Source organism: Oncorhynchus kisutch, linkage group LG26, assembly GCF_002021735.2.
Source record: "Oncorhynchus kisutch isolate 150728-3 linkage group LG26, Okis_V2, whole genome shotgun sequence".
In the NCBI taxonomy this organism is placed as follows: domain Eukaryota; kingdom Metazoa; phylum Chordata; class Actinopteri; order Salmoniformes; family Salmonidae; genus Oncorhynchus; species Oncorhynchus kisutch.
This window is the reverse complement of record NC_034199.2, coordinates 24,796,077-24,819,872: the sequence shown is the minus strand read 5'-3', so window position 1 is coordinate 24,819,872 and position 23,796 is coordinate 24,796,077. Positions and strand designations below refer to the sequence as shown.

Here is a 23,796-nt window from a genome sequence, read left to right as displayed (position 1 = left end):
CAAATGTCTCAACCTGTGTGTTTATCTTTTATGTTCAAACTGTAATAAATACAAATCTTAAGACACAAAAAATAGAAAAGAATCACATTTTTGCATCAGAGCTGTCTATCTGAGAAATGTTGCTGGTGTGGTTTTCTACAGAAAATCTAGCCTACATTCCATTTGTATTGGTCCAAGAGGCAGTGTTCCAATGCCATCTGGTCCATATTGTGGCTGTAATATGATAATCCTTTTTAAACGTCACTTAACATTGCAAACAGTGTGCATTTTTTAAATTCTGCTAGGAGGAATTGTGGTTTAAGTAGGATATAGGTGAATTGATGTTGCTTTTGAAACCTACATCAGGTTATACACGTGTTGTATATAATTCTATAATCTTGCATGATGTTTTACATAATGTAGGCTACTAGTGGATGAATGGATAATATCCAGGGGTTCATCAGCACCTTCAACTTTCTCCCAGTTTTAGTTTATTATTGACCCATTAGAAATTGAAGCACGACAAACCTGTTTTAACAGCAAACGGGAGACAATAAACGTTGTGATGATACTCTATCAGATCAGATCCAACTGATATAAATGCATGTAAGCCAATGAACGGCTTCAACAGTTAGGGCGGAGCTACTGGAACAAGCCAACCCCGAAACATGTACTACAAATACTCACTGCTGAATAGTTGCTTTGTCTGTACCAGCCAGGTTCTGGCAATTTACAGTGATCTCTCTCTATTCCACACAATAATCTTGCCAAGTGTAAATGACCGACCATATTATTTTCCTTAAAATACAGTGTGTCGTGTTGCAACCTGGTCTCAGGGCATTTCGTCAACTGCAACGTTGCATGAACAACATGAGCATGAGTGAGTGAGCAACAATAGTGGACTCGACGTTTCCCCTTCAAAATAAAGGTCTCAATTGAAACTGATGCGAACAGATATAAGCTCTAATATTTGTATGAACTCTACAGTAGTGTTCTATGGGTCTCTCCGAGTAGACTGATACGCCAGTTCAAGGGTGCACAATCCATAGGTTTGGCTGTAGAGTGCAATATAGTATCCCCAATGCAATTATAAGGTCTAATACATCCACAGTTTGTATTTTTGTAAAATTAACTAACACATGTCTTTATATAACATTACAACCTTGTTTGACATGATCTAGTGCAATTGTGGCGTGATTCCACTTTTTTCCTCCGTTTGCATCAGTTTCAACGGGGACTTTTACTTTGAAGGCAATTCCACTACTGTCGCTCACGGTAATGTTGTTCATGACACCCACATGCAACTCGGGCCATTGGCATTGGACTCCTCTCTTTATTTGGAGAACCACAAAGAGTGCAATCACCAGTGTGTCCACAATATTGAAGAGTAGCCTACGCTGCGAAATGGATTTGCATGAAGGAGCCGCACACGGACACGGTGAGGGTGTTTTAGACTTGTCGCGTCTAAATTTGAACACTTTGAGCTTGGTCGAGATCAGCGAGGAGAGAAAGATGGGCACCAAGCAATTGTATCTAAGCTTCAACCGACTGCCCTCGCTTCCCGGATCGGTTTGCATGTTCTCCAACCTCGAATTTCTTGACATTAGCAACAACGGACTATCGGTAATCTGTGAAGGCATTACTTGGTTAACGAAGCTCAGAACACTAATAGCCAAGAACAACCGTCTGGACGAATTCTCGCTTCCCAAGGAGTTCGGGTCTTTGCCGTTGGAGGTGTTGAATCTAAGTGGCAATAGGTTTGAGGAGATGCCAGCGCAGTTCCTAAAGTTGCAGCGGCTACAATCACTTTCCCTGGGGGGAAACAGACTCCAAAGTATTCCTGCAGAAATTGAGAATTTAACCAGGTATGTAGAGTACATAACGATGCCCGCGGCCTCACCAGCTGCTACCACAGTAATTAGCTTGTTGCAGTCACCAGTAATTACATCAAACTTTCATATAATTTGCAACAAACGGCCTGTCACAATGACCAGTTTAGGCGAACTGTAGTCAGTTTCCTGGGCGAACAGCGAGTTCAGCCAATAGCGTTTAACTGTAGCCTGAAATTCTGGGTGTTCCAGCATGTGGGCAGTCCAATTGGAACGTCCCCTCCATCCCATCCCATTGGTTCCTTTATAACCCCCCCCCCCCCCCCCCCTGCATTACATTGGTTCCTGCATGAGCGCCGCATCCCCCCGAACATGACATCTTAATGCCTGTGACACTTTTCAATGTTGGTCAAAGGGAAATCAATATTATGAGGATTTTTTTTATGCCCCCGCCTCATGGAGTCGTTCTTGCTAACTAGCGGGAGCAACACCGGTAGACGGTGTCCCTCACTCCCGCTTGCCGAACACCTGCCTTCACCGTCATTGCGGAAAAACAGTGACGGGTGGGTCGAAGGACGCTGTCTACCGGTCGTCCCCGCCTCCCGCTAGCACAGCAGGCGGGAGGCTGGGACGACACCATGTACTAGCTAACTATCTACAGTAGCTTGTTAGTGACACTGCATGCTAGCTTGCTAGTTAGCTTGCACACTATGTCGCTCCCCTGTACCGGAGAAAACCGTGCCCGACAGGCAGGGGCTAGGGACACTCCCCAGCTAGCAATGAGGAATCGGCCCGGAAGTGGCCCTTTTCCGGGGGTCCGGAACTGATTGAATCGGTCCGGAATCAAAATGAATGATTGCCCAGAATCGGCGCAAGTACATCAGGCCCCAAACATATGGTGCTCTATCTTAATATCATGACAGTAAAATAAGCAAGGAGAGAGACCAGATGCTTTTCAACTTTCTTTGGAGAAACTGTACCCATTACATTAGGAAAACTGTTGTAATGAACACTTATGAGAATGGCGGACTGAATTATCTGGACTTTACTACTTTAAATAATACTTTTAAGATCAATTGGATAAAACAATTCCTAAGAAGACCCACTTCTATCTGGAATTGTATTCCTCATGTCTTCTCTACTTTTGGTGGCCTTAACTCCATGTTGTTTTGCAATTATAATATTGACAAAGTTCCAGTGACACTTTCTGCTTTTCATCGGCAGGTTTTCTTGTCACGGTCCTTAATTTATAAACACAATTTTTCTCCACACAGATATTATATATGGAATAATCGGGATATATTGTATAAAAATACCTCTTTTGTTTTTAGAATATTGGTTCCGAAATAATATACTATTGGTGAGCCAACTGGTAAATGCAGAGGGTCTTTTACTCAGTTATAAACAATTCTTATCACTTTACAAGGTCCCTGTAACACCTAAAGATTTTGCAATTGTTTTAGATGCCATTCCCTCAGGTGTTGCTATGTTATTCAGGAACGTGTCAAGACCTGACCCTCAGAGCCTACCTTCTATTGACCCTGTTGACTCATCAATAGGAAAGATTTGTTTCTCTTTTGGTCCATTCAACAACAGAGCGATACAATCCTTGTTTCAGCAGGATGTCATGCCTTATTGGAATGGATTTATTGATAATATCTGTTGGAAAAAAGTTTGGATGTTGCCACACACATACCTACTTGTTAACAAAATTAAGGAAGTTTCCTTTAAAATTATTCATAAATATTATCCTGCCAACCACTATATGAAGAAGTTTAAGGTAAACATCAACTCAAATTGCTCCTTTTGTAATGACCACCCAGAAACAGTGTTGCATCTTTTTTGGCATTGTATGCATGTAAGAAAACTGGAAAGACATCAGTAGGTTTATAATTGAACACATTTATTTAGATTTTACACTATTGTGGAGAGATGTACTGTTTGGATTCTTTACATACAATGGAAATAAGCTGAAACATTTTTATGTCATTAATTTCATTATTCTTTTGGTCAAATTTCATATACACAAATGTAAATTTGCAAACAGAAACCACATTTTCGTACCCTACAAAAATAAATTGAACTGTATTTTAAGACGGTTAAATGCTCTACTAACAAAAAAGCTGTTAGAATTGTAAATATATGCATGTCCCTTAAGGTCCTTGTGTAATTGTAATGTGATATTGTACCCCCTAGCTCGATTGTCCATTGTTTGTAATCTATGTATGCTTGTGTTCCCTCATGTGCTTTATGTATTGATTTGTTGTTAATAAAAAATTATATATATAAAATAATAAAACATCAGGCCGCTTCCGTCTACCGGAATTCAGCCTACTTTGCCGGCATCTTACCAGAATCGGCCCCAGAAGTGGCCCGATGCAAATCAAAATAAATGTATACAAAATTACCCAATTTAGTCATTTTAAATATTACTATTATACATTGTATACATACAAATTATACTCATCCGACACAAAATGTTTTTGACCGTGTCAGCGTGCATGCCCCTCGCTACAACTAGATGGGACAAGGACATCCTGGCACGGGTCTTGAATCAGCTTCTGTAGCACTGCAGTTTGCACTGCAATGCAGTGTCTTAGACCGCTGTGCCACTTGGGAGGCTCCATCCATAATGCTTTTAAATCGTATCAAAATACTACACAGGGCTCTTTAAAGAATTTCAAACAATGAGAAAATATGTACAAATAAATAATTAAATGTTAATTCCATAAAGCAGCCAGTGTAATCTTCTGCCAGAGAGTAGCCCCAATCGGCCCGAGCCCCAAGTAATACATTTGGGCCAGATAACTCGAGCTCCCCGCATCCTAGCCATAAGTAATACTGCTAAAGGCGGCCCAGACTCAGGCCACATGACGTTGGCCGAGTCTGGCTTTCAGTCGAGTGTCCCGACTCTCAGCCGGAATCAGCCCAGATCCACTGTGCTAGCTGGGTCTACCGGTCACCCCCTCCTCCCGCTAGAACAGCAGGCGGGATGCTGGGGAAACACCATGTGTTGGCTAGCTTGCGAGTTAGGATGCTAGCTAGCAAACATTTCTTCACCCGTCTCCAACCTGCTGTGTACCGGACTAGCTGGCTAAGCTAGCACACTGTGTCCTTAGCTCCCGCCTGCTGAACACCTGCTCTCGCCATTGTTAACAGAACTGCAGGAAAACAGTGCCTGACAGGCAGGGAAGAAGGATACTGTCTACCAGTGTGAGACTAGCTAGCTACCATTGTCACACCTACCCCTTCTTCTGTGGGTTTTATCGGTGGCTGGCATCCAACGTTATTGTGCATTAATGCCTTCTATTGTACTGGAGTACACCTACTGTACTGGAATCCCGCCTGTCCTAGCTTAAATTGACCAATAGAAGCATAAAGAGATGCAGGAATGTCCCGACTTGCAGGCCGCAATTGCACCCTTCTCAGTTCAGCGGGTACAGGATAGTTCAACTGCCAATGCTGTTGGGGGTTAGGCTTGTACAGGCTGAACTGATGCCCTTACATCAGTGACTTGTCAGAGGCAGAGATGAGGGAGGGAGCAAGCTATACAACTACAACCACTGTGATTATTATTATTATTTGACCCTGTTGGTCGTCTATGAATGTTTGTACATCTTGGCCATGTTCTGTTTTAATCTACAGCCGGCACAGCCTGAAGAGGACCAGCCACCGCTCAGAGCCTGGTTCCTCTCTAGGTTTCTTCCTAGGTTCCTGCCTTTCTAGGGAGTTTTTCCTAGCCACCGCGTGCTTCTACTTCTGCATTGCTTGCTGTTTGGGGTTTTAGGCTGGGTTTCTGTATAGCACTTTGTGACATCGGCTGATTGTAAAATGGGCTTTATAAATACATTTGATTGATACTATGCTGTCTTGTAGCCCACTACCATGGTAGCTTGCCTTTACAAACATAATGCACTTATTTGATTGCCAGGACAATGGTTAAATGGATTTCAACAGATCCTCACTCCCTGAGCCTAAACTAAAGTGGACTTTATATCGAAACCTAACCTGTATGTTTTTCAGGAAATTTACAGTGCCTTGCGAAAGTATTCGGCCCCCTTGAACTTTGCGACCTTTTGCCACATTTCAGGCTTCAAACATAAAGATATAAAACTGTATTTTTTGTGAAGAATCAACAACAAGTGGGACACAATCATGAAGTGGAACGACATTTATTGGATATTTCAAACTTTTTTAACAAATCAAAAACTGAAAAATTGGGCGTGCAAAATTATTCAGCCCCCTTAAGTTAATACTTTGTAGTGCCACCTTTTGCTGCGATTACAGCTGTAAGTCGCTTGGGGTATGTCTCTATCAGTTTTGCACATCGAGAGACTGACATTTTTTCCCATTCCTCCTTGCAAAACAGCTCGAGCTCAGTGAGGTTGGATGGAGAGCATTTGTGAACAGCAGTTTTCAGTTCTTTCCACAGATTCTCGATTGGATTCAGGTCTGGACTTTGACTTGGCCATTCTAACACCTGGATATGTTTATTTTTGAACCATTCCATTGTAGATTTTGCTTTATGTTTTGGATCATTGTCTTGTTGGAAGACAAATCTCTGTCCCAATCTCAGGTCTTTTGCAGACTCCATCAGGTTTTCTTCCAGAATGGTCCTGTATTTGGCTCCATCCATCTTCCCATCAATTTTAACCATCTTCCCTGTCCTTGCTGAAGAAAATCAGGCCCAAACCATGATGCTGCCACCACCATGTTTGACAGTGGGGATGGTGTGTTCAGGGTGATGAGCTGTGTTGCTTTTACGCCAAACATAACGTTTTGCATTGTTGCCAAAAAGTTCAATTTTGGTTACATCTGACCAGAGCACCTTTTTCCACATGTTTGGTGTGTCTCCCAGGTGGCTTGTGGCAAACTTTAAACGACACTTTTTATGGATATCTTTAAGAAATGGCTTCCTTCTTGCCACTCTTCCATAAAGGCCAGATTTGTGCAATATACGACTGATTGTTGTCCTATGGACAGAGTCTCCCACCTCAGCTGTAGATCTCTGCAGTTCATCCAGAGTGATCATGGGCCTCTTGGCTGCATCTCTGATCAGTCTTCTCCTTGTATGAGCTGAAAGTTTAGAGGGACGGCCAGGTCTTGGTAGATTTGCAGTGGTCTGATGCACAGTGCTCCTTGGGATGTTTAAAGCTTGGGAAATCTTTTTGTATCCAAATCCGGCTTTAAACTTCTTCCCAACAGTATCTCGGACCTGCCTGGTGTGTTCCTTGTTCTTCATGATGCTCTCTGCGCTTTTAACGGACCTCTGAGACTATCACAGTGCAGGTGCATTTATACGGAGACTTGATTACACACAGGTGGATTGTATTTATCATCATTAGTCATTTAGGTCAACATTGGATCATTCAGAGATCCTCACTGAACTTCTGGAGAGAGATTTCTGCACTGAAAGTAAAGGGGCTGAATAATTTTGCACGCCCAATTTTTCCGTTTTTGATTTGTTAAAAAAGTTTGAAATATCCAATAAATGTCGTTCCACTTCATGATTGTGTCCCACTTGTTGTTGATTCTTCACAAAAAAATACAGTTTTATATCTTTGTTTGAAGCCTGAAATGTGGCAAAAGGTCGCAAATTTCAAGGGGGCCGAAATACTTTCGCAAGGCACTGTATACCATCACAACATCCAGCTAATCAGGCCTTTAGCAACTCTGACTGGTGTGTGAGATATCCAAGAATCTTATATGTTCTTGGGCAGGGGCATGACAGACTGCCATTGCCACACTCACAAAGTTATTCAGAGCAGGAAATGTGTGGTTCATATGGTGGGGTACACACTGCGCAGTATACATGTAAACAACCTTTGGGATGACTAACTACTATTCATAAATGACACACACAAACACTCACTTGCACATGGTCAAGACACACACGTACGCATACACACTTGTACATAGTCATCACACACACACGAGCACGTAGAGAAATTCAAGCCTCGTGGTCAATATGTGAAGGATGCCAAGTTTGTATAAAGTGCAGGGGCAGTGTGTTCCAATGGTACTAAAAAACAAGGTCATCTGGAATATTTGTTTACTACTCTCCTTATATCATGTTTACACTGTGTCAGTGGTAGGTTAATATCAGCGAGAACAGTTTAGAATCCTCCTCAGGGGAGGTTCCACAGTGAATTTCAAAAATAGTGAAACAAAGTTATTCTTTTTAGATAAAACTGTACTAAATATATTCCTCCTTTGGGTACATTGACTTCAAGACAATCTAGGAGGCTCATAGTTCTCACCCCCTTGAATAGACTTACACAGTAATTATGACTATAGGTTGACCGATTAATTGGAATGGCCAATTTAAAGTTTTCATAACAATCGGAAATCGCTATTTTTGGGCACCGATTTTATAAAAATTTAAAAAAAAATACCCTTTATTTAATCTTTATTTAACTTCTTGGCAAGTCCGTTAAGAACACATTCTTATTTTCAATGACGGCCTAGAAACGGTGGGTTAACTGCCTCGTTCAGGGGCAGAACGACAGATTTTCACCTTGTCAGCTCGGGGGATCCAATCTTGCAACCTTACAGTTAACTAGTCCAACGCAATAACGACCTGCCTCTCTCTCATTGCACTCCACAAGGAGACTGCCTGTTACGCAAATGCAGTAAGCCAAGGTAAGTTGCTAGCTAGCATTAAACTTATCTTATAAAAAACAATCAATAATAATCACTAGTTAACTACACATGGTTGATAATATCTAGTAATATCTAGCGTGTCCTGCGTTGCATATAATCTGACTAAGCATACAAGTATCTAAGTATCTGACTGAGCGGTGGTAGGCAGAAGCAGGCGCGTAAACATTAATTCAAACAGCACTCTTGCGTTTTGCCAGCAGCTCTTCGTTGTGCGTCAAGCATTGCGCTGTTTATGACTTCAAGCCTATCAACTCCCGAGATGAGGCTGGTGTAACCGAAGTGAAATGGCTGGCTAGTTAGCGCACGCTACTCGCTCTGAGCGTTGGGGTGGTTGTTTCCCTTGCTCTGCATGGGTAACGCTGCTTCGATGTGGTGGCTGTTGTGTTGCTGGTTCGAGCTCAGGGAGGAGCGAGGAGGGGGACGGAAGCTATACTGTTACACTGGCAATACTAAAGTGACTATAAAAACATCCAATAGTCAACGGTTAATTAAATACAATTGGTATAGAGGGAAATAGTCCTATAATTTTTATAACGACAACCTAAAACGTCTTACCTGGGAATATTGAAAACTCATGTTAAAAGGAACCACCAGCTTTCATATGTTCTCATGTTCTGAGCAAGGAACTGAAACGTTAGCTTTCTTACATGGCACATATTTTACATGGAACATATTGCACTTTTACTTTCTTCTCCAACACTTTGTTTTTGCATTATTTAAACCAAATTGAACATGTTTCATTATTTACTTGAGGCTAAATTTATTTTATTGATGGATTGTATTAAGTTAAAATAAGTGTTCATTCAGTATTGTTGTAATTGTCATTATTTACAAATACATTAAAAAAAAACACACACAAAAACGGCCGATTAATCGGCATCTGCTTTTTTGGTCCTCCAATAATCGGTATCGGTATCAGCGTTGAAAAATCATAATCGGTCGACCTCTAATTATGACAACTTCCGGAGGACGTCCACCAACCTATCAGAGTTCTTTCAGCATGAACTGACATGTTGTCCACTCAATCCAAGGATCAGATAATGAATCTAGTACTGAAAGCATAAGCTACAGCTAGCTGGCAATGCATTGCATAACATGTGGTGAGTAGTTGACTCAAAGGGAGAGAAAGACAGTAGTTTAACAAATAAATGTTTTTTGGGGGGGAGAGGGGGGATTTTTACTTACACTTAGCTAGTTTAGCCTACTCAAACAACCGGCTCAAACAGAAAAAAATGCCATTTTGGCTAGCTGGCTATGGCTATCCAACACTGGAACTCTTCCAAGTCAAGGTAAGAATTTGGTTTTATTGACACAATAGTTCTAATAGCTATATTGACTATGGGGTGACAACGATGTAGGCTATGTGTAGCGGTTAGTGTTCATGAAATGAAGGTTTGCCTGGTCACAGACCACTGATGTGTTGTACACCGAAGTCCACTAGAGAAGGGAAAAGGTGTGAGACTGAGAGCGTGTAGATTCAGTTGAAGTCGTACGCTTACATACACCTTAGCCAAATACATTTAAACGCAGTTTTTCACAATTCCTGATATTTAATCATAGTAAAAAATCCCTGTCTTAGGTCAGTTTAGGACCACCACTTTATTTTAGGAATGTGAAATGTCAGAATAATAGTAGAGAGAATAATTTATTTAAGCTTTTATTTCTTTCATCACATTCCCAGTGGGTCAGAAGTTTACATACACTCAATTAGTATTTGGTAGCATTGCCTTTAAATTGTTTAACTTGGGTCAAAAGTTGGGTGAATTTTGGCCCATTCCTCCTGACAGAGGTGGTGTGCTTTTTCAGTTCTGTCCAAAAGAAATCTATAGGATTGAGGTCAGGGCTTTGTGATGGCCACTCCAATACCTTGACCTTGCTGTCCTTAAGCCATTTTGACTCACCACTTTGGAAGTATGCTTGGGGTCATTGTCCATTTGGAAGACCCATTTGTGATCAAGCTTTAACTTACTGATGTCTTGATGTTGCTTCAATATATCCACATAATTTTCCAACCTCATGATGCCATCTGTTTTGTGAAGTGCACCAGTCCCTCCTGCAGCAAAGCACCCCCACAACACGATGCTGCCACCCCCTTTCTTCACGGTTGGGATAGTGTTCTTTGGCTTGCAAGCCTCCCCCTTTTTTTTCTCCAAACATAACAATGGTCACTGGCCAAACCGTTCTATTTTTGTTTCATCAGACCAGAGGATATTTCTCCAAAAAGGGCGATCTTTGTCCCCATGTGCAGTTGCAAACCGTAGTCTGGCTTTTTTATGGAGGTTTTGGAGCAGTGGCTTCTTCCTTGCTGAGTGGCCTTTCAGGTTATGTCAATATAGGACTCGTTTTACTGTGGATATAGATACTTTTGTACCCGTTTCCTCCAGCATCTTCACAAGGTCCTTTGCTGTTCTGGGATTGATTTGCACTTTTCGCATCAAAGTACGTTCATCTCTAGGAGACAGAATGCCTCCTTCCTGAGTGGTATGACGGCTGCGTGGTCCCGTGGTGTTTACTTGCGTACTATTGTTTGTACAGATGAACGTTGTACCTTCAGGCATCTGGAAATTGCTCCCAAGGATTAACCAGACTTGTGGAGGTCTACAATTTATTTTCTGGGGTCTTGGCTAATTTCTTTTGATTTTCCCATGATGTCAAGCAAAGAGGCACTGAGTTTGAAAGTAGGCCTTGAAATACATCCACAGGTACACCTCCAATTGACTCAAATTATGTCAATTGGCCTATCAGAAGCTTCTAAAGCCATTACATAATTTTATGGAATTTTCCAAGCTGTTTAAAGGCACAGTCAAATTAGAGTATGTAAACTTCTGACCCACTGGAATTGTGATACTGTAAAATACTGTAAACAAACAATTGTTGGAAAAATTACTTGTCATGCACAAAGTAGATGTCCTAACCCACTTGCCAAAATATAGTTTGTTAACAAGAAATTTGTGGAGTGGTTGAAAAACGAGTTTTAATGACTCCAACCTAAGTGTATGTAAACTTCCAACTTCAACTGTATTTGCAAGAAGGAATTAATGTGATCATGCTGTTTTTATGTGGCTGCTATGAAAGCAAACTGTGTTTGCGTGCGGTCAGGGGTGTATTCATTCCTCTGTGTTCAAAAACGTTCCTTAAACGGAAACAAATGGGACGAAACGGGGATTAACATACCTGAATTGGTATGTAGAAACTCTTAATTTGCAACTGCACTAATGATTAAACCCTAGAGGCAGGCTCCCGAAGGGCGCAGTGGTCTAAGGCACTGGTCTCAGTGCTATAGGCATCACTACCATCACTGGTTCAAATCCAGGCTTTATCACAACAGGCCGTGATTGGGAGTCCCATTGGGCTGCGCACATTTGGCCCAGCATTGGCCGGTGTAGGCTGTCATTTTTAAATAAGAATTTGTTCAACTGACTTGCCTAGTTAAATAAGGGTGATATTTTTTTTATTTTTTTGGGGTCAGCTAGATGCAGGGAAGTGTGTGCAAGGCAGTATTGAATGTATCAGTGTCTGTCACCTTGATTACAAAAAAATTGCTTATAAACTTTCATTCATAGGCTAAATTGTAGCAACCTCATGATGGGTACAGGGAAAATTTGAGTTGTGTCGTAACCTAAACTATTCAATGTTACATTGAGCTGGGTGAAATGGAATATGAATGACAGTCAGCCAACATGCTGTAATAGAAATACCTTAATGTCATGCTCCATCATCTTAAACAGCACCGACCGCCACTGATCTGACTATATAGTTACTATCATAAAAGAGAGAACTCATAAAGTCACAGAGATCAGTGAGTGCAACCGAGATGTGGGTCATGTCATGCGGTTAAACAGTAGCCCATTTATATACCAAAGATAAGTGTGTAAATACTTTTGACTTCATCTGGAACAGACCCACATTGGCTTTAATAGTTGTTGTTCCACCCATTCTGTGCCATTTGAGGTGAGTAACTTGACGGGGGGGACGTTTGATTTCACCTAATTTTAAGTAACCGGGTTGATGATTTAATCTTCAATCAGCTATAAAACCCCGTGTGACAGGGAAGCTTGTTGTGTGCAACAGCAGGGGACATTTTTAATGCAAGCTTCATTTAGAATTATTATTATTTTTTAGTAATTGTTAACATTTCTATGGGTAACAGGGTTGATGTTATGCTCGTTTTCCACCACAAAACAGCAAAGAAAAGTAGAACCAGCTCACCTGCTTTTGACAATTAATGTTAGGAATGCCTTCAATGTTTCTTTAAAAAATGTTTTTTAAATCATAGTTGAACCATATTAAAGTGAGATTTTTTTGTTTTTCTCACATTAAATAAATGTTCTTCAGAAATTACTTTTGGAAAATTCCATGTTAAGTTACACCGACTCAGGTTTTTCACTTTAAAATATATTTCAAACAAAAACCAACAATTACAAAGGTGAACAGACCATATAACTATGTACAATGACTACTTTTAACAATTTCCACAAACATTTTATAGAAAAGCATGGTAACAGAATTATGGTTTGTTTGTTCTGACATTCTGTTACCAAAATTTGCATCTGCACTGTCTTCAACAAAATGACTAGGGATGATTATTATTATAACTAGGGATCCTCTAGGTTTTTGCCTGTGTTTAGCTCCCATTCTATTTCTTTAAAAAAAATCGTAAACTCCCCAGTCCTTAACTATTACAAGCATACCCATAACATGATGCCCCTATTCTTGAAAATATGGAGAGTGGTACTCAGTAATGTTTGGGACAAATCCAATGCAACACAACACTTTGTATTCAGGACAAAAAGGTAATTGCTTTGCTACATTCTTTGCAGTATTACTTTAGTGCCCTGTTGCAAACATGATGCATGATTTGGAATATTTGTATTCTGTACGGGCTTCTTTTTCCTCTGTCAATTAGGTTAGTATTGTGGAGTAACTACAATGTTGTTAAAAACCTCTTAAGGATCGGACCGTTTTTTCTAAAATGAAAAGTAAATCTAACTGCCTGTAGCTCAGGACTTGAAGCAAGGATATGTATATTCTTGATACCATTTGAAAGGAAACACTTTGAAGTGTGTTTAAATGTGAAATGAATGTATGTGTATATATCTATAGTTTAAAAAAAATATGTATCTCTATAAGGAAGCACGATATCGGAATCGGCTGACATTAGCTGAAACTCCCAACATCGGTATCGGCCCGATGTTTGTCTAGTTTAACGCCGATGTGAAAAAGCTGACATGTCAAAGCTGACATGGATTCCTATATGACACTAAACATGCAACATGGCATTCCTATATGACACTAAACATGCAACATGGCATTCCTATATGACACTAAACATGCAACATGGCATTCCTATATGACACTAAACATGCAACATGGCATTCCTATATGACACTAAACATGCAACATGGCATTCCTATATGACACTAAACATGCAACATGGCATTCCTATATGACACTAAACATGCAACATGGCATTCCTATATGACACTAAACATGCAACATGGCATTCCTATATGACACTAAACATGCAACATGGCATTCCTATATGACACTAAACATGCAACATGGCATTCCTATATGACACTAAACATGCAACATGGCATTCCTATATGACACTAAACATGCAACATGGCATTCCTATATGACACTAAACATGCAACATGGCATTCCTATATGACACTAAACATGCAACATGGCATTCCTATATGACACTAAACATGCAACATGGCATTCCTATATGACACTAAACATGCAACATGGCATTCCTATATGACACTAAACATGCAACATGGCATTCCTATATGACACTAAACATGCCACATGGCATTCCTATATGACACTAAACATGCCACATGGCATTCCTATATGACACTAAACATGCAACATGGCATTCCTATATGACACTAAACATGCAACATGGCATTCCTATATGACACTAAACATGCAACATGGCATTCCTAACCCACAATGTTTTTTGATTTTATTTGTATATTTGACCTTTTATTTAACCAGGCAAGTCAGTTAAGAACAAATTCTTATTTTCAATGACTGCCTCGGAACAGTGATTTATCTGCCTTTTTCAGGGGCAGTACAACACATTTTTACCTCGTCAGCTTGGGGATTCGATCTTGCAACCTTTCGGTTACTAGTCCAACACTAACCACTTGGCTACCTACAGTCTGCTATGTAGATCAAGCAGTCATATGAAAGAGTAAGAACATTTCAGCGAGACAACTCGAAGGTGAAATCCATTAACGCCAAGATAATGGAAATCATTGCCTTTGACCATTTAACCGTTCTCTGTCGTGGGTGATGTTGGCTTTCGCAACTGGTCGAGCTCTACTATGAGCATACTATGGAACGCCGTTTGAGTCTTTGCGTGTCATAAAAGATGCATATCAAATAACACTATTTGACCGTCAAAGTACACAGTTCTATTATAGAATGTTGTGTGTTCTGAATTTGCACGTGCAAGCCAAGCGCCACCACTACTATCAGTAGCACTGTCAAAGCTATAACAAAAAGTCAGCAAACACCAGCCACTAACGATGTGTTTACAATATCGCGTTGGTAATTGGTAACAAAGTACCTCTTTGAAGGTTACAATTGGTGGAATCATGCCATATTTAGACTAGATAATGTTAAATGAGTGGAATGTGAAGCAATGAAGTTGGCTATCAGTCTAATCGGTGACACCTACAGAACACAACTGAAGAGTTTACACAAATATTAGCGTTGTAGCTCTTATCGCGGACTGTGACTGTGATATCACCTCCCCAGTCAGCCTATTGTGTTTATTGACATTCATATTGCACTGTACAGCTTTACCTAAAGGATTGGGGATCAATGAAATAGGGTAATAGTCTACTCAATACCCAATATTTTTTTTTCCTAATGTTCTCCTCAGTTATCAGACTCCAAAACATTCACACAGTATTGTTTTTCCTCGGGAATAGTGTTCAATACATATAGGCTGACGATAAATGTGTCTCAATTCAGTTGTTTCAGAGTCTCACAATAAGAGCTACGATGCTAATGTTCTCTGAGTGTCACTGAGTAGACTGATACCCCATGTCATTGAGCCACAATGCGTAAGTAAAGCTGTACAGTAAAATAATTATGCCCCCAATGCAATTCTAAGGTATAATACATCCAGTGTGATTTCAACATATTTTTTGTCAAATTAACAAATTGTCTTTATATAACATTCCAACCTCGTTTAGCAGGATCTATTCAATTATGGCATAATTATATTATTTGTATTCATTTGCATCACTGTCAACGACATCATTTTATTTTGAAGGCTAACTGCAAAGTCCACTAACAGAAATTGAATAATGTGTCCCTGAACAAAGGGGAGGTCAAAATCTAAAATAACTGGTGTGGCCACCAGCTGCATTAAGTACTGCAGTGCATCTCCTCCTCATGGACTGCATCAGATTTTCCAGTTCTTGCTCTGAGCTGTTTAAAAAAATTCATTGTAACCTTTATTTAACGAGGCAAGTCAGTTAAGAAAAAATTCTTAATTTCAATGATGGCCTAGGAACAGTGGGTTAACTGCCTTGTTCAGGGGCAGAACAACATGTAACCTGTTACCCCACTTTTCCACCAAGGCACCTGCAAGTTCCCGGACATTCCTGGGGGGAAGAGCCCTAGCCCTCGCCCTCCGATCCAAAATGTCCCAGACATGCTTAATGGGATTGAGATCCGGGCTCTTCGCTGGCCATGGCAGAACACTGACATTCCTGTCTTGCAGGAAATCGCGCACAGAATGAGCAGTATTGTCATGCTGGAGGGTCATGTCAGGATGAGCCTGCAGGAAGGGTACCACATAAGGGAGGAGGATGTCTTCCCTCTATGCACAGTGTTGAGATTGCCTGCAATGACAACAAGCTCAGTCCGAAGATTGTGACACACCTCCCCAGAACATGACGGACCCTCCACCTCCAAATTGATCCCGCTCCAGAGTACAGGCCTCGGTGTAACGCTCATTCCTTCGATGATAAACGCGAATCCGACCATCACCCCTGGTGAGACAAAACCACGACTCGTCAGTGAAGAGCACTTTTTGCAAGTCCTGTCTGGTCCAGCGACGGTGGGTTTGTGCCCATAGGCGACGTTGTTGCCGGTGATGTCTGGTGAGGACCTGCCTTACAACAGGCCTACAAGCCCTCTCTCAGCCTATTGCGGACAGTTTGAGCACTGATGGAGGGATTGTGCATTCCTGGTATGACTCGGGCAGTTGTTGTTGCCATCTTGTACCTGTCCCGCAGGTGTGATGTTTGGATGTACCGATCCTGTACAGGTGTTACACGTGGTCTGCCACTGCGAGGATGATCAGCTGTCCGTCCTGTCTCCCTGTAGCGCTGTCTTAGGCGTCTCACAGTACGGACATTGTAATTTATTGGCCACATCTGCAGTCCTCAAGGCACGTTTACGTAGGGACCCTGGGCATATTTTTGTTGTGTGTTTTTCAGAGTCAGTAGAAAGGCCTCTTTCGTGTCCTAAATTTTCATAACTGTGACCTTAGTTGTCTACCGTCTGTAATCTGTTAGTGTCTTAAGGACTCTTCCACAGGTGCATGTTCATTCATTGTTTATGGTTCATTGAACCATAAAGCATGGGAAACAGTGTTTAAACCCTTTACAATGAAGATCTGTGAAGTTATTTGGATTTTTACGAATTATTTTTGAAAGACAGGGTCTTGAAAAAGGGACTAGCTAGCTAACGACCGCTACTGAGACAGATTATTGTTTTGCTATGTTTTTGGGGAAGAACATTTGTTTGCATCCATGAGCTAGTTAGCTTTTTTTATGTCCAGAACTCTTGGTGCATGAGACAACTTTGCCGGCATGAATCGTTGTGCATATGAAATTCGAGTGATAGTGTAATAACTATGTAAAAAATAAATAATGAGGGAGTTAAATTATGTGACGTGCAGTCATATTCAGGTCCTGATTGGTCAACAAGCCTATTTGACACCTCAAATAGTGTTATTTGACTTATCTTTGTTGACACGCAGAGACCTAAACGGCGTTCCATAGAAATCCTGGTTGAGAATGAAACGACTGAACAACTTAACAGCAAATAAGTGAAATAAATAGGTGTGTGTGTTTATTTAACTAGGCAATTCAGTTAAGAACAAATTCTAATTTAAAATGGCGGGCCAAACCCGGACGACGCTGTGCCAATTGTGCACCGCCCTATGGGACTCCCAATCACGGCCGGATGTGATACAGCCTGGATTCAAACCAGAAACTGTAGTGATGCCTCTTGCACTGAGATGTAGTGCCTTAGACCGCTCTGTGTGTGTGTGTGTGTGTGTGTGTGTGTTAACTATTTAACTGTACTAGAATGCTTAAGAACGCAAAAATGTTCAATATCGGTATCGGGTTATTTGGCAAGGAAAATATTGAATATCGGTATCGGCCAAAAAATGGCATATCGGTGGATCGTGTCGGTGGATGTGTTTATACATTTTTTTGTTCCATCATCTTTGAAATGCAAGTGAAAGACCGTAAAATAATTTTGCAGTTTAGGTGCAATTTATATTTTGGCCACTAGATGATCCAGTGAAGCATTGCAGTACTGGACAATATTTTGTATCAAATCTGCCCAAATTGATACATTTTCAAGTACATAACTATAGAGAACATACATTTTGTATTACCATATACTTCTTGTAAGTTTACACACTCCCAGGAATGTAATGCATGATGGATCATTAGCTTATACACTAACTTTCACACATCTACATGGCCGGGCGAGGTGGGTGTGGAGCCAGAGATCGCAGGGGTTGTAGAACCCAGTTCCCACATTTTGAATATAAACGTTTATTTTATCAAACACAACTATGCTACATTTTATCTCTGGGACCCTCAGGATGACAAATCAGAGCAAGTTTACTGAATGTAAGTGCATTATTTACTTTCAGAGGTGAATGTATCAAACCAGTTGCTGTGATTTTAAATGTTTTTGTTGTGTATTCTCCTCAAACAATAGCATGTTATTTTTTTCATTGTAATAGCTACTGTAAATTAGACAGTTAACAATGAGCTAGCTAGTTTATATGGGATTAGCACAATAGTGCAGTTAGATTAACAATAATTTAACATGTCTGCCCATATAAGACATGTTTATGTCCTGGAAAGTTTGCTGTTACTTACGTCATGCTAATCACATTAGCACAAGTTAGCTCAACCGTCCCAATAACGCAAAGCCAGAGTAAAATTCAAAGATAGGGTTACAGTGAGTGACTGACAGTAACCCTGTCTTGTAAACATACTAACCAACACAAACTACATGTAAAGAGAGCCTCTCACCGACAACTTCAGAGCAGCTGAACATATACACTGTCTCAGATCTACAGTCATGAATGATGGAGGTTGTATGGGACTAGGCCTCTGTGTGTGTTAGTGGTGTAACTGTAGAGTGAGTTGTTGAGATGGCCCTGAATGGCTTCTTTAGAGCCTCGGGGACAGAGGGGCTGGCTCAGGGCTCAGGCCCCAAGGACACATAATGGCCTCTCCCAGTCTCTGCTGTGTCATCAGTTCCACAGGCAGACCAGACCATGGGGCAGATGGGCTGACTGCTCACTTTTAGTGTCAGGCCATTACATCTCCCTTTCACTCCCTGTCTCTCTGTCCCTGCTGCTCACTCTGTTCTTCTCTCTATTTCCCCAGTGTTCCTCTGTCTTTTCACTTTTTCATCTGTTCAGAGGGATTGGGATAAAGCAGAATGCTTGTGTATGTGTACATTTCCATTGGCGATTTGTGGGCATTGGACAATAGAAATCTTTTTCTCTTTGCCTCAGTCATCGGTTTTGTAAACTAAACAAAAATATAAACCCAACATGTAAAGTGTTGGTCCAATGTTTCATGATCTGAAATGAAAGATCACGAGTAACCACGCCAGCCGAGGACCTCCACATCCGGCTTCTTCACCTGCGAGATCGTCCGAGACCAGCCACCCGGACAGCTGATGAAACTGGGTTTGCACAACCAAAGAATTTCTGCACAAACTGTCATTTCCGAGAAGCTCATCTGCATGCTCTTCGTCCTCGCCAGGATCTTGACCAAACTGCAGTTTGGCGTCGTAACCAACTTCAGTGGGAAAATGCTCACCTTCGATGGCCACTAGCACGCTGGAGAAGTGTGCTCTTCACAGATGAATCCCGGTTTTCACTGTCCCGGGTAGATGGCAAACGGGTGCCGTGTGGGCGAGCAGTTTGCCGACGTCAATGTTTTGTACAGAGTGCCCCATGGTGGGGTTATGGTATGGGCAGGCATAAGCTACAGACAATGAACACAATTGAATTTTATCGATGGCAATTTGAATGCACAGAGATACCATGACGATCGTGAGGCCCATTTTCATACCATTCATCTGCCGCCATCACCTCATGCTTCAGCATGATAATGCACGGCCCGGTGTTGCAAGGATCTGTACATGAAAAATTCCCAGTTCTCCCATGGCTTCCATGCTCTGGATCGACGTGTACAACAGTGAGTTCCAGTTCCTGTCAATATATATATCAACTTTGCACAGCCATTGAAGAGGAGTGGGACAACATTCCACGGGCCACAATCAACAGCCTGGTCAAGGACATGTGTCGTGCTTCATGTGGAAAATGGTGGTCACACCAGATACTGACTGGTTTTCTGATCCACGCCCCAACAGTGTATATGACTACCCCACATTGTCTGCTGCTTAGAACTGTGTATTTAGCCTACACTGCATTTGATTTCTCCAAACCTAAACTCCAGTCTTCACTAGATCTAAACTTCTGTCTGAATAAAAAGAATTGGGACTCTCTAGCAATGCCTCTACCTCTGCTGTCCCTTGAACAAAGTCAGAGTAAACAAGCACGCACGCACACACACACACACACGCGCGCACGCACGCACGCGCATGCAGGCAGGTAGGCTAAAAAGCTATCGAAATTCCAGCACCTCTTTGTGCATAGTGTCTCTCCTCTTTGAAACAGTTTGTTTAGCATTTCCACTGCTCCAGCCCATTCCTCATAGTCACATCTACACACACCTGTTATACTCCTTTTTACTATGGACCCGGCTGCTCAATCTTTGATGCCTTGCGCTCACTCTGGTAATGCATTGCTCTCACATACATTATCAATATCAACATGTGGGAACCCCATTGTGGTACTGATGTGTCGACATGGAACTGTCAAGTATATAGTATGGTGTTTTTAAAGTCCTAAACCCCTTCAGGCATGCTTTACTTGTTACCGTAATGTTAATTACCACTCGATATGATGCTAAACATATTAAACCTCTCTCTGTCAGTCTGGAGATGCTGTATTTGGGTGGTAACCTGATCACCTCTATTCCTCCTGAGCTGGCCAACCTGCCCTACCTCAGCTATCTGGTCCTGTGTGACAACCGCATACAAGGTGTACCCCCGCAGCTCACCAGGTAACCACAACACAATAATAACACAGCCTCAACCCCATCCAGAGCATACTGCCACAGCTCACGAGGTATTCACAACACAATAATAACACAGCCTCAACCCCATCTAGAGCATACTGCCACAGCTCACCAGGTAAGCACCTACACACCCATAATATAACCACATGAAACTGCAAGTAAACATTTCATTAGGCAATGTATACCTTGCATATCCCTTACATACTACTACAACTCAATAATAATAATACTGCTAAGACGGTCATAACCCACCAGTACCACAGCTCAACTGGTTACTACAATACATCCATAGTGGACTACTACAACTTAACCATAACCTAACCACGGTCTAGATTTCTCTTCATAATACTCAAAACGATAACCATGACCGTGTCAATCTCTCTCTCCCCCCTCAGGCTCCACTCCCTGCGCTCCCTGAGTCTCCATAACAACCTGCTGACTTACCTGCCCCGGGAGATCCTCAGCCTGGTGCGCCTGCAGGAGCTCAGTCTCCGTGGCAACCCCCTAGTGGTGCGCTTTGTCAAGGAGATGACCTACGACCCCCCATCACTGCTGGAGCTGGCGGGTCGTACCATCAAGAGCCGGAACGTTCCATACTCGTCCTGCGACATGCCCTCTCACCTGTTGCACTACCTAGACCTGGCCAGCAAGTGTCCCAATCCTAAGTGTGCCGGTATGTCTACTACACATTCATTTCTCATTGGACTGTGTGTCTGTATTTCTGTCCCTGTCTTTTTTTGCTTGTCTGTATACAGTTGATTATGTATATGTGTCAATTTATTTAAGTGTGCTTATTCTGTCTGTTTCTCCGCTCTCTCACCAGGCGTGTACTTTGACTCGTGCGTGCGTCACATCAAGTTTGTGGACTTCTGTGGGAAGTACCGGCTGCCCCTCATGCACTACCTGTGCTCCCCAGAGTGCACTTCACCCTGCAGCTCCAACCCCCAGAGCGACGCCGAGTCAGAGGATGAGATCAGCGTGCCCGCCTACCGCCTGCAGAGGGTGCTGCTGGGATAGCAGGAAGTGGAAGGGCCTCCAGTCCTAACCATATCAATAGCCTCAGAACCCGTCTTTCTCTCTGTGACTGGACGGTACTGTAGGGATGAAATCTGACCCCTCTCGTCTCGTGTGTGTTTGATGCAAGACGCTAGATGCACAAAGACATACCCTCACACACAAACACACTCACATGTGAGAGATATCCGGTTGTCAATGTGGACCTAAACCAGGACAAATGTCTTTAGGTGGGTATGTCCCCTGGAACCCATTGACTCAGTCACTTTAGCCATCTAAAAGTGGGGGACAAATTATGGGAGGGATCTTACCTCTATTTCGCAGTAACACTACAGATCACTGATGCCTTCAGACTTTGAGCAGTGCCTTTAACAGATGAATCATTTCACTCCATTCCTGATGGTTTCATGGGTAAACATAGGAGGGCAGTAGAAACCATAACTTTGCCAACTCGCTATGTGAGCTATTGAAAGGTTTTTAATGATTTTAGAACACTATCACACCATTCCTTAGAGTCAGGTTATGAACAATTCAAGATTTCTAATTGCCTGAAAACAGGAAGTGTGTGCCCCGGTTCTTTTTTGTTCCAGCTTTGTTTTTCTCTCACACACAGGAAGTCGATCTAGGCCAGGCAGAGTGTGAATGGACTCCTGAAAGGAGAAAATCAAACGTATCTGACAAGATGCAATGAATGTTTGTATTTCCAGCTCTTGGTTTTCTCTAAATTTGACAGATATAGATATATGTATTAACACTTTGTATGTGGGAACATTTAGACAACTTCTCCAGAAGGTACATGTTTAAGGTTACCGGAAGAATAATACAGTAGCTGGCCTTTCAATAATGCTGGTCTATTGTTACAGTATCATGTAGAAGTGCTTTTGAATGTATGTGTATATGCCTTATTGAAGAGAGAAGGAATTCTAGAAAGAAAACAAAGTGAGAAAAGAACAAAACATTTTTCTTGTACCCTGAAATATGTAACGATTCACTTTTTTTTTTAAATTTTCTATTTATGATCCATTAAAACTTTACTTGACACCTAGTGTCATAACATGTTATGAAACATTCATAACAGCTGACATAACCTGTCGTAACACTGTCATGACACATATTTAGACCTCTTGTGACATATTGTGTTATTTTATTGCTGGTTATGACCCCTACATAAAACCTACCACAAAAGGCAAAACATCCATTACACCATAACCTACATCAACTGTATTTTTGTTTATATAACATTTTCTGAAATGTACCCTATTAAATTACCATTGTAATTGTGCACACATTGATGTCAGACATACAGCTACCACAATGTTCTGTTGCTGATGACTGGGATCAGATTTCAGGAGCAGGGCTGATGACTAACATAGGCCTATCATGTACATGCCCTTATCTGGCATATATGATACTGATGGTCATAATGCTTCTTGACAGTGTCGAAGTGTATTTTCTTAGTCCAAGTAAAGTGACACAGGATGGTCATAGTGCTTCTTGACAGTCATAAAGTGTATTTTCTACATGTTTTTTTATGATAGGGGGGAAACATGAATCTTTTAGAATCAATTTCAACAAAGAATTTAGTTTCTTAACTTTCCAACGAAATCAAACTTGGCAGGAAAAATAAACATTTGAATAAATTAGGGTTTTGAGCTTATGTAGGTGTCATAACCAGCCATAAAATAACGCAATATATGTCACAATAGATGTAAATATATGGGTCATGACAGTGTTATGTCAGCTATTATTACATAGTCATGACGTTAGGCGTCGTAGTGTTACCCATGATCTTAACCACAATGTTGTGAAATTGAAGCAATTGTTCAATTTGTGTAACGTACTGCTTTTATACAAATCCAACGTTC

At 41.4% G+C, this 23,796-nt stretch overlaps 1 protein-coding gene across 1 annotated transcript; it reads left to right on the top strand.

Moving 5' to 3' along the window:
- The first annotated feature begins 1,234 nt into the window (after positions 1 to 1,234).
- On the top strand, positions 1,235 to 23,342 carry LOC109871136 (leucine-rich repeat-containing protein 58). Its single transcript, XM_020461976.2, has 4 exons — positions 1,235 to 1,844; positions 20,774 to 20,902; positions 21,313 to 21,590; positions 21,741 to 23,342. The coding sequence occupies exons 1-4, from the start codon at positions 1,258 to 1,260 to the stop codon at positions 21,932 to 21,934; spliced, it is 1,188 nt and encodes a 395-aa protein (XP_020317565.2). The 5' UTR covers positions 1,235 to 1,257; the 3' UTR covers positions 21,935 to 23,342.
- Positions 23,343 to 23,796: the final 454 nt, after the last annotated feature.